The following is a 12,167-nucleotide window of genomic DNA, read 5'->3' as shown; positions in this document are numbered from 1 at the left end:
GTGGATGGGCCACATTTTGCTTATCCATTCGTCTAGTGATGGACTTGCATTGCTTCACATTTTAGCTGTTGTGAATAATGCTGCTTTGAACGTGAGTGAACACACGGTTCTCTGGGACTCTCTTTCGAGGTCGTACTTAGAAGTGGAATTGCTGGATTGTGGGTAACTCTCATTTTAATTTTTTGAGGCACCTCCGTACTGTTTTTTACAGTGGATGCACCAGTTCACATTTTCCCCAGCTGTGCACAGGGTTCCAGTTCTCCACATTCTCATCAACACTTGTTATTTTCTGGTTTTTTTCAGAACGACCATTCTAACGGGTGTACGGTGGTATCTCACTGTAGTTTTGATTTGCATTTCTGTAATGAGCAGTGATGTCAACCATCTTTTAACGCGCTTGTTGGTCATTCGCATATCTTCTTTGGAGAAATGTCTATTCAGTTCCTTTGCCCTTTTTAAAATTGAGTTGTTTGGTTTTTGGCATTGAGTTTTATTTGAGCTGGTTTTTCGGCAACAAGAATAGGTTTGTTGGAAATATCTTGTCTCTCTCAAAAGGAAGCCAGTTATTTCAGAGATGGCTACTGGGGGTTGAGGACACAACCTTTGAGGCCCCCAAGGGAAAACTAACATTTTCCCAGAGCCCTGTTGTGTGCCAGCCACCACACATGGACCGTCTCCTTTAATCTTCTGGGCCATGCAGTGACTTTGCGGAGGAGGGGGCTGAGGCACAGAGAGGCGGAGGCCCTGTGCTGCAGGCCCACACTTACAAGTGGCAGAGCTGGAGCCCAGACCAAGTCCCTCTGACGAGGAGGTCTCCACTGGCCTACGCTGCCTGCCTGGAGGAGCTTCTGACACCTCCGGCTGGAAACCAGGTCGAAACCAACTCCCCTTATTTCAGGTGAGGAAGAGGCCTGGCGACACCCACTGCCATCCGCTCATCTCCCCAGCACAGCGAGGCGTCCGGGCAGCGAGTTGCGGGGTGGCGGCTCGCACCACTCTGCTCAGCTCCATTTGTCATCTGAAGGGGACACTTAAGGGAGGCAGGAAGGCCAAGGACGTACAACTCCTGCTACCTACCTGGCTTATTTCCCAGGTCCTCTTCTCCATGGCTGCCTTCACAGAAGGTTCTGAGTTCCCTCAAAAAAAATAAATAAGTAAAGGAGTGGTTTTGACACCCTACATGGTTTGTGCTCTGAGGCCTGAATCTCCAGAGCATTCCTTGCCTATCTTGAGATGCCTTTTCTCTGATGCATTTGCATGTCCTCCAGGGACCTGCAGTGAGGCCGGGCCAAGGCACAGCCACCTCCCCTGGTTCCTTTTCTCCTCCAGATTGTCGGGCTCTCGGAGGAGAGTGACCGCAGCTGAAGCGCGGGCCACCCGCTCAGAGAGGAAGGATCCGTCGTACTACAGCATGGCAGGTAACCAGTGGTCATGGGGGGCGCAGACGTTTCGTGAGAAATTGAACACATTGTTTGTCATAAAAAAATCCAAGCAACATGGAAGTGTACAAACCTGTTTTAGTACATGGACCACTGTCTGGAATTCCTCTCACTCGTTTGGTCCATTTCTCCCCCACCAGAATGTAAGTTCCTCAGCAGTGGGGCCTTCCTGTCCTGTCTTTCCTCTGTCTCCTGTCCCCGAAATCACCCCTGGGACATGCTGCCCCAAAGCAGTTGTTGACTGAATGACCCCCAGGAGGTACCTTGGTCAAAAACTTGGTATGGTTCCATCTTTACTCTTGTGATTGCTTATAATGTACACATGCACACACACATGCACACGCACACACATGTATACACACACACACACAATTTTTCAACTTCATTTTTTTCATTCAACAATATAACATAGAAATCCTTTCATTATAGAACACACAGATTCACCTTGTTCTATACGTTATAGGGTGGATTAGGATTTTTAACCTTGGCACTGCTGACATCGTGGGCCAGATAATCCTTCGTCGTGGGTCAGGCCTGCGCACCGTGAGATGTTTAGCAGTGGCCCTGGCCTCTACCTGTCAGATGCTAGTAGCACTCCTCCCACACCAGTTGTGACAACCAAAAATGTCTCAGTTGTTAAGAAATGTCCCCTGACAGGCAACACTGTCCCCAGTTGAAAAACCTTGGTGTGGGTATTTCATTTGTATCCATTTTCCTGTTAAGCCCCCAAGTAGAGTTCCTTTATAACACAGGAGTCTGAGAAAGCAAAATAAAAATGTTAACTATTAATCTAACTCATGGAATTCAACCTTTACACTCAGCTGAATGCCCTGAGACTGTTTGTTTCAAACACGTGTATTTTCTCTTTAAGGTCCTAGGCTGAAAATTTTAAGTCAAGAGTTTAACATCCTCTTATATGTTACCAGGGTAAATTTAATTAGGCAAATCACCAAGCTGCCTCCAGGAGGAAATCAGTACATAATCTCACAGACTCTTCTGAATGAGGAAAACACTGCTTCCGAGGCTCCCGGTGCTGATGATGCGGCTGCTGCCTGCACTTTGTCATCAGCCTCAACCCTGAAAGACGGACTCGCAGTGCCCTGCCTTCCCGTGGGAGCAAGGGTTTCCATTCTTCATGCTTTGTTTAAGCATCAGATTTTGGTGGACATGAGGAGGTGGAAGCAGACTGGGCCAGACCGAAAGGTGCTGGTAGCTGCTGCCTGCCCATGCAGGGTTGCATAGAAGATGAGTTCCAGCAGCTGTTTAATTTTGACATCAGGGCGCAGGCCTAAACCTTTTCACAGGGGATAAACAAATTAGATCAGTCTTTTGAAGAATTTAGTGGTGGTATTTTTGAGGAGACATAATTTGGTCCGTTGTATTTTCATGCATTAGTAAACCCAAGTAATGATGAGCTGGGATATAACTGGATAAAAAAAGTCCATTGCTTTAAAACTGCCACTCATTGGCATTTCTTTGCTTCAACCACCATAATGCACTGGAACATTTAGTTTTCATCTTAGTCTTCTTTGAATTTTGACATAGAGAAGTTGCTCTTCAAGGGGAACCGTTTCTTCTGTTCATGTAGGCAAGAAAGTGCTCATTGTCTATGCGCACCAAGAGCCCCGGTCTTTCAACGGCGCGTTGAAGAACGTGGCGGTGGATGAGTTGCGCAAGCAGGGCTGCACAGTCACTGTGTCTGACCTGTACGCCATGGACTTTGAGCCGAGGGCCACAAGGAAAGACATCACTGGTGAGTCATGGGGTCAACTCTCTATTATTTTTTTTTTAACTTAATTCTTTGTGCTTTTTAATTAAAAACATGTTGACTTCTGATTCCAAAAGGGCAGCTAGAAGCAAGCTGGTTTCACTCCCCTCACCCCCACAGAAAGCCAAAAAACAAACAAAAAAAACGTAGCACCGAGATTATCACCAGCAATATCCCAGAACTCAAATATGAGGAGGAGATAGCTCCCAGGGCCACAGAGAAGTGAAAAAACTCCAAGCAGATGGTAAGAGAACTGGACTTTCGTATCTGCGACACCCCCTTCCCAATACGCCCAGCACCAAGCATGTGGAAATTTTCCCCCCGACTCACGGTTTCACATTGGAAAGTGTGAGATCTAGGTGGACAACCAGCTTCCCCGTTATCTTGGGTTCCCTCGCAGGAGATCTGTCCCCGCCTCACCCCACAGGAAGCACTGGGAGTACCTGAAGGGAGAATTATTCCTGAGAACAGCCAGAAACAAGTGAGGAGGCAGGACTGCCATGCCCAACCCTGGGAACTGTGCTCTGTACCTTGGCCAAAGGAGATGCCAAATCAGAGTGGTTGTTCAGCAGCACCATGCTGGAGGAGGTTCATTCCATAGGTCCCTTGGGCAGGAACCCCTAACCAGCCTTCCCACACTCCAGGATAGCCCATTTGGGACAGGCAACGCTTAGGTCATTTACTAGAGCTGAGGCAAAGTTGGGCTTAAGGTACCATCTAGTGCTGAAAAGGAAGCAGCAACCTAGTGGGGGGAAAAGAAGAAAGAAGAAAAGAAATGCAATAGGTAAATGGCAAAGAATATCTAGCAAACACGTCCAATAAAAACCAAAATAAGCCAGACAGAGAAGACTGAAATAAATAAATAATCCTTCAATGCAAAGACATGGCCACACATCCACAAAAACAATAGCAAATAGGGATCCATGACCTTCCCAAACACAAAGCAACACAACCAGTGACTGACCCTAACAAGAAGGCAATACTCTGACCAAAAGTCCAAAAGAGTAGTTTTAAGGAAACTCTTAAAGGTAATTTCCAAGGTAATACAGAAAAACAATTTAGAAATGGTCAGAAAAATTTAACAGAGAGTGAAATAATAAAAAACACCAAACAAATCTTAGAACTGAGAAATACCTTTAATGAACTGAAAAATTCATTAGAGGCTCTCAACAGCAGAATGAATCAAAATCAATGAAATTAAAAGTTGGTTTTTGAAAAGATAAACAAAATTGACAAACCTTTAGCAAGACTAACAAAAAAAGAGAGAAAAAAATCATACAGGAAAAAGGAGACATAACAACTGGGACCAGGAAAATACAAAGAATCGTTGGAGACTATTCTGAACCAACTGTATGCCAACAAATTGGAAAATCAGGGGGTTCTCCGTTTTCCCTCTGCTTTTTACAAAAGTGGTAGCATGTTATACTCAGTTTTTCACAGTGCTTTCCTTTTTACCACTGCAAAGTCTTCCCTTGTATGGCTGTCTTGTCATAGTTTGAGTAGCCCCTACTAAAGTGTGTTTTAAGTTGTTTCTGATCTTTTGCTGATACAAACAAGGCTGCCGTAGATAATCATGGCCGTATGTGTTTTCCTTTGTATGCAAGTACATCTAGTAAGTGGAATTGCTGGTCAAAGGGAATGTGTGTTTTTAATTTCCGTAGGTAGTATGAAGTTGCTTTCCATGAATGTTGTACCAGTTACACTCCCACCAGCAACGTCTGCACATGCTCATTGCCTCACGTCACGAACAGCGTTACCACCTTTTTACCAGTTGCTGGTCTGACAAGTGAAAAATGGTCTCCGGTATAGCTCTCATTTGTTCTTGTCTCATTATAAGTGAAGTTTAGTATTGCAGTATTTTATATTATATTTATTAATATTTTAATAACATTAAATATTTTCTTTCCTGTGAAATATCTGTTTTTATCTCTTATTCACTTTTCTGTTAGACCATTGGTCTTTTTCTGATTGATTTTAAAGAGCTCTTTATATATTAAAAAATTAGCCTATTGTGTGGGATATGAATTGCAAATACTTTTTGCCTAATTTGCTTGTTTTTTAAAAAATTTTGATTTTATTTATTATGGGTTTTTTTTTCCATGTAGGGTTTTATCGACTTTGTTGACCTTTGATCCATGTTTTTTTCCTATGATCTTTGGATTCTATGTCGTATTTCTATAAACTCTAAGAATATATTTTTAAAAGTTTCATAGTTTCTCCTAGTATTTGATCAAGTTCTACTTTTTACGTTTAAATATTTCATCTACTTCAAATTTATTTTGGTGTATGATGTGAGGTATGGGTCCAGTTTTTTCTAAGTGTCTACTCAGTTATCTCATTACCATTTATTGCGTGATTTAGCCATTTGCCCCTAATTTAAAATGACACCTTCATTGCAACCTAAATTCCCACATATTTGATTCTATTCCCTTCTTTCTGTTCTGTTTTTTCCCCTTACCTACTCATGGCTCATACCACATGGCTTTAATTATTTTGCCAAATCATTTAATTTAATATCTGGTAGAGGTCACCCTCACTTCCCTTATTTTCTATTTTTATTTAATTTTTCCATAAAATCTTTTGAATTAGCTTTTCAGATTCAAAAAGAAACCCAATGGTATTTTTGCTGAAATCCTATTAAATTTATAAATGAGATTAGGAAGAATTGACCTTTTATGATGCTGATTCTTTTAAGAAAATGATACGGCTTTTCAGCTGTTCAGGTCTTTTTTGACCCCCTCAGTTCTGTTTAGACATTTTCTTCATACAGATCTTTCACAATTCTTCTTAGCTGGTCGTCGTTTCCCACATGGAGGGGACCATTCTCTGCGTGTGCCTGTGTGTGTGTCTAGCCGCCGCACGGGTTCTTACTGTTTGTAACACTTTCCACCTGATTGTCTAGGGCTTTCCAGGTATGAAATCAAATAGTCTGCCAATATTGATAATTTCATCTCCTCTTTTTCAGTATTCAATACCTCTAATTTCCTTCTGTTCGTAACTGTGTTAACTAGACCTCCAGATACAATTTCAGGACTCATGTCAATAGCTGACATCTTGTCTTTTTTTTTTTGGTCTTTACTTTCTTTCTTCCCTTTTAATAGATCCATCAACTATTTTCTGTTAATGAACAGCCGAGCAGGGGCTAGAAAATGAGAACACTGGGATATGGAGCCACTAGTTTTAAGTTAATAACACAAGCTTGAGGTAAAAAATATTTTTGAATATAGGTGAACACAGGGTACGAAGTAGAAGCCCCTGTTCACAGCTCCTCCATTCCTGGACCACACCCAGAGGCAAGCGAGCTTAACCTTTTGGTGCAAAAGTACATATCCATGTGGTATTTTGAAACTCTATAGCTACAGGAGGGAAAAGCCCAAAGGGGTGCTGGGTTGTACGTAATGTTGCCGTCGAAACTCCACGTGACAACCTCCCTGATACAACACAGCCTCTTGCCAACTGTGGTTACCCTCTTAGGCTTCCCCATGAAGACAGGATTTTATACATAGAAGAACTCAATGTATACTTTTTGAATAAAAATCAAATACAAGTAGGTTAAAAGAGGATGCAAAGAACACTGAAATGGTTTTTAATTATGACTTTATTGAAGGACTGCTGGCCCAGTTCTCATTTTGGCTCTTCTCAAAGTGGCTTCGGCTTTGCACCCTCCTCCCTAGACACACTGGTGTGGCTTAGTGGGTCACACCTGGGCCACACCTGGGCCTCAGGTCATCCCACCTCTGCACCCACCTCTGCCATTTAGAACCCATGTGGCATTGGACAAGCCGCCTAACTTTTCTTAAGCCTCGGTTTTGTTTGGTGGATTGGGAACTGCACCGATCTCACTGGTTGTTATGATAAGAAAGGAACTGCACCTGCTAGGTAGGACGCGCTCAATCTGTGGCCCTCCCAGCCTCCTTCTCTTTCCCTAGCCTGGCCCCAGGGTGCAGCTCCTGGTTGGGTTGAAGGAGTGTCCGACACACTTGGAGGAGGCCAGGTACACACAGCGCTAGTGGGATGGCGGGGACGGGCTGCAGACACACACCTGCCAGTGAGAATGTTTGGCCTCTTCCTCCCCAGGTGCTCTCTCCAATCCTGAGCTGTTCAATTACGGGGTGGAAGTCTATGAAGCCTACAAGAAGAGATGTCTGGCCAGCGACATCACTGAGGAGCAGAAGAAGGTTCAGGAAGCTGATCTAGTGATATTTCAGGTTCGTTTTTCCACTAATTAGTATAGCAAATCAGAGTCATCCTATGTACACACTTTCCAAATATTGAGTGTGGGGCTCCTCCTAGAAGTGGTATCCATGTTCTTTGCACATTTGCACACTTGGGTGTTATAACCCAGTTGTAACAGTTTACCTACTTACAACACTAGTTCAGCAGTGTACCTAGTTGGGTAAAGAGATCTACGTAGCCAGCATCACTCACTTGAAATCCTGACCCCAGGTAAATAGAAATGAAGGATTTATCCATTAGCCCAGTGGTCCAAAACGTGTCTGGATCCCACCTGACCTGTTGCTTCCATTCTCCTGAAGTCCCCACCCCCAGACATGGCGATTTCCCTACACAAGTGTGTAGCAGGGTCATTCCAGCCAAATGCAACTCTTGCCTTAAATATCTTGATCATTAAGAGGAAAGTCTTTGGTTTCCATCCTCTCACTGGTTGATTCACTTTCCTGAACACCTGCCACCCTCCATGTATTTGTTCACAAGGAGGAGAGAACTGCCCCACAAAACAGCGTCTAGGAACGCTGACTCATTAAGGCACTTCTTGTCACCCAGAGGAGGATGCGTGCAGTCATGGATGTGACCATAAGCCTGGCAGCCATGTAAACAAGTGCGCTTTGAGGGAATCGGGTTGACGGAAATCCAAGTCGAGCTAGAAAGAAAGGGGAGTTTATCTAAGGGCTCTGGTCTCTTGGGTCTCCTGGACCCCAAGGACAGAGCTGTGGCTAGGATTTGGGGATAATGGCCCTGAGGCAGGAGCACCTCTGGTCTCCTCCTCACATTCCCATCTGCTTCTCCCTGCAACCTGGTTCTCTCTCTGCTGCAGCCAGGGACTGGGTTTCCTAGATCCAGAGTTTCGAAGCAAGGGATCTGATGTGTCCAGATTGCCTCTGTTCCCAGCCCTGCTTGAGGGCAGGGAGTGGGTGGGAGAAGACCACTGTCCTTATGGCGGGTGCAGAGCCCCTCATGTGTGTGCAAGGCAGAGGTTGTCATGGTTCCCAAACCCTTCAGAAAAGCAACCCGTGTGTGCAGAAGAGATGCTTCACCCCTGCCCAGGTTTGCCTCTGTGCACCCCTTCCTGACACCAGCCCTCTCTTTACCAAGCCACGTTGAGCCACTAATCTGGCCCAAGTGCAGGATGTTCTTTCATCCTAACACACACTGGTAGACCCACAGTGCCTTAGAACTGAGTGACCATACGGTTTATCTTGCACACCTTAATAGTCACGCCGGGATGGTGGGCCTGTGTGCTGAGCCACATGGTCCCCGCAGAGCTGGGTCAGCTCTCTCACTGGGCTCCTCCTGTCCCCCTGATGTTGGCCAGCCACGCAGGGCCCACTTCTCCCTCCCCTGCCTGCTGCACTCCATAACTGGGTGGCTGGGGTAAGCCAACACTTGACTTCTCTAATGGTCTTTCTTTTGTTCCACCTCATTTTATGTCTCTTCTCCCCTTGCCTTCCCTCTTTTTTTGATACTTTGTCCAGAGATTTTGCATTGTAAGTTTATTTTTTTCATTCAACGCTAGTAAAAATTTCATTCATCACTGCTACTGCTACTAGCAGAGCCCACCACTCACTGAGCATTTACGCTCTGGGCATTCTGTTCCAGGCACTGTCGTGTCCTTGAATCCTCACCACAGTGCTGTGAGCTACGAACTGTTAGTATCCCTGTTTGACAAATGGGGAAAAGGAGGCACAGAGCGCTCAAGTAACGGGCCAACATCACACAGCAGTAGGTTGTGGAGCTTGGATTTCATTGCCAGGCCCTGAGTTTGATTTATGTTGAAAGCACATGAAACGTGGGCTTCCGCTGTTGGTAACTATTGCTTGCCTGTGTTTATTTCCCTTCCTAGACGGTACCACTGGATGTGATGTTAGGGGTTCTGTGGGATCCGGGTGACTTGGGGTGTGTGGAGCCTGAGCATAAGGCTTTGGTTTGCGTGAAAACCGCAGCTGCTCAGCGCCGGACTCAGTCTGCCCCCCAGATGCTCACACCTCACCCCCGTTCACCCCAGGCAGGGGAAGGGGCACACTCGTTTCCACACCCTTCCTCTTGGTTGTCTCGGTCACAGAGACTGCTGCCCCAAAGCCAGTGTCGTGTCGCACAGAGCTCCTCACCCGCTCCCTGCCTGCCCGGGGACCAGCATCAGGGGCTGTTGTGGGGGGTTCAGACCCACCCCAGCGTGACCAGGACCACTGTCAATCCCACCCCACCCCCATCCACACTGCACCTGAGCATGTGGGTCAGACTGAGCATGTGGGTTACCATCCCCTGCCCAGCTGCCCAGGACGAGAACAGCGGGATTCGTTCTGAGTCAGCAGACAGACTAAGTACGAGGCCATGGGGCCAGCCGCAGCGTGGGTTTCCCCGCGTCCCTCCCGCAGTTCCCGCTGTACTGGTTCAGCGTGCCGGCCGTGCTCAAGGGCTGGATGGACAGGGTGCTCTGCCAGGGCTTTGCCTTCGACATCCCTGAGTTCTACGATGCCGGTTTGCTCAAGGTATGTGCTCTGGGATCGGGATGGCTGCAGGCTATTGGAGTGGGGGAAGAGGGGCGTCTGTCAAGCTGAACATCTAGTTTCCTTTTATTTTTTATGCAAAAATCGATTGAGCACCTACCATGTGCAAAGTACCATGTGATGCACACGGAGGAGCAAAGCGTCATTCCTAAAATCATGGTGTTTTCATCTAGTGAGAGCTGCAGATACACGGCAGAGAAGGGGCTGGGCGGGGGGTTGGGCGAGGGTGTCAGTAAGCAACTTGACGTGGGCCACACGGCGGCCGCCACCGGTCCCAGAGAGGGTGTCTCCTGTGGCAAAAGCCAGCCCTGACCTCACACAAGCTCACGCCCTGAGCTCCACGTGCCGCCCTGTGAGACAGGATAACATGACGTCCCTCTGCAGGGCGAGGGGTCATGGAACCTGCTAGATGCACCCACCTGTGGCCGTGAACGTCTTACTAAAAGAAATGTGTTTTTTTAATTCTAAAAGCCTCAGAAAATAGGTGCACATAAGGGAAACAGACCAAGAAACAAAGATCTGTCTGTCTAGGACCACGAATGACGCCTCCCGAGTGGCCCCGGGTGCCAGGCACTGCTGGCCTCTCCCCAGTTCTGTTCCTCGCACATGGCATCACTGAGACCTGCTTTCTGCCAGAAGCCCGGGCGTGTTAGAGCTGTCACGTTCGTTTGGTCGGTTGGCTCCGATTGTCTGTCGCACCCTCCTGGGGCGCGGCTGTCACCTGAGGGCGGGCTTGCTGGAGGTGGGAGTGTTCCATTTGTCCATCCCCAGAGGACACTGACCTCACGTTTTCCCTGCTGGCCATGAGAAGCCTTCGTGCTGGAGTCACGATAGCATCTCCATCCCGTTCCGGAGCCCGCACGGACGCCTTTGCTTTCTCCCCTGCAGGGTAAATTGGCCCTCCTGTCCCTGACCACAGGAGGCACGGCCGAGATGTACTCGAAAGCAGGAGTCAGCGGAGATTTTCGATACTTCCTGTGGCCGCTCCAGGTAGACGAACTGTGTTGGCCCGCTGCACACACATGCTCACACGTGCTCACATGTGCACACTGTACACACGCACACATGCGCACACTGTACACACGCATGCCATCAGCTCCCTGAGGGCTAAGATGAGATGTGATGTAAGCCCGATGCTCCACACCATTTTGACGACTCCTGGATACAAAAAAATCATATAACGTTTTGTCCTTTATAATTTTGGCCAATAGGGTCGTAATTACAGCCTTTGATATTGTTCGGGCAGAAGCTAAGGAAACCCGCTTAGCCGATGTCTGCCCTATGGTAAGCAGAATGCCCCCAGGTGGCCAGCGGCCGGGTAGAGAGCTGTCCACGTGGCTGTGGCGGTGCTTGGCGAAGGCAGCGCCTTCCTTGGACCCTGGCAGGAGGTGCCCCCGGCCCTGCCTTCTGTATGGCCTCACGCTGGCCTCTGCTGGCCATGCTGAGCCCGCATGGGCGAGGGGTCCGTGGGGCCACCTCCCAGTCCCCAGCCCCGTCCCAGGCCTGTTCCCCTAGGTGGAGTCCGTGCTGCCTGGGCCCGAGGGGTAGCCGTCTGCCAAGGGGCAGGGCAGAGCAGTTCAGTCAGGCCGGTGGCCATGAAGCACCCGGTGCGGGGCAGGGCTGGGGGTGGGGGAGCAGGCTCCAGGTCGGGGACCCCGGGAGACCCAGAAACCTAAAGCGCCGCTGTTATTGGGTGTCGTCGTGAAGGGATGTTGGTCGATGAGGGAGGAGAACTGGAGTTTGGGGGTTAGTGAGCTTGCTTTGAAAAGTAGGCATCGTCCCTTTTCTGTAAACACCCTCCAGAGCCCTGCCTGCCTGCCTATTGGGACGTCGGCATTTTCAAATTTGTGTTTGTCAGCACCCTTTCTGTATCAGAGAAGGTGACCCCTGCGTCTTTTCCAAACGTGAAGACTTTTCTTCATGTAGGTAGCGCGCGCTTATTTCTAAGCTCGTCCTTCACCGTTGTTGTTTGCTGTTAGGAATGGGGCTCGTCTTCGGTTATAGCTTCTAATCATCTACTTTGGTTTATGAAGGCTGCTGATTTCTGAATATTGTTTTTTTTACCCAGACCGTTTTCTGTTTTCTCCTACTGATCATAATTTTTTTTAGCCGGTTTCCAGTAATAAAGTCATGCTGTCTGAGAACAAGAATGTAGAGAGCTGAGTGTGGGCCTCTCACTCCCCTCCTGGCAGGCCGGCCTGGCGCGGGTGCAGGTTT

The 12,167-nt window shown here is 47.7% G+C and overlaps 1 protein-coding gene across 1 annotated transcript in view; it reads left to right on the top strand.

Moving 5' to 3' along the window:
* The first annotated feature begins 1,164 nt into the window (after positions 1-1,164).
* Positions 1,165-12,167, top strand: part of NQO2 (NAD(P)H dehydrogenase, quinone 2) — a 12,364-nt gene continuing 1,361 nt past the window's right edge. The window contains exons 1-5 of the mRNA XM_012651386.1: positions 1,165-1,418; positions 3,028-3,192; positions 7,285-7,415; positions 9,819-9,932; positions 10,839-10,940. Coding sequence (XP_012506840.1) covers positions 1,181-1,418; positions 3,028-3,192; positions 7,285-7,415; positions 9,819-9,932; positions 10,839-10,940 — 750 coding nt within the window. The 5' untranslated portion in view covers positions 1,165-1,180. The remainder of the gene's footprint in view (positions 1,419-3,027; positions 3,193-7,284; positions 7,416-9,818; positions 9,933-10,838; positions 10,941-12,167) is intronic.

This window comes from Propithecus coquereli, unplaced genomic scaffold (assembly GCF_000956105.1).
Source record: "Propithecus coquereli isolate 6110/MARCELLA unplaced genomic scaffold, Pcoq_1.0 Scaffold354, whole genome shotgun sequence".
Classification (NCBI taxonomy): Eukaryota; Metazoa; Chordata; class Mammalia; order Primates; family Indriidae; genus Propithecus; species Propithecus coquereli.
Note: the sequence above shows the minus strand (reverse complement) of the source record. Positions and strands in the feature narration are given on the sequence as shown.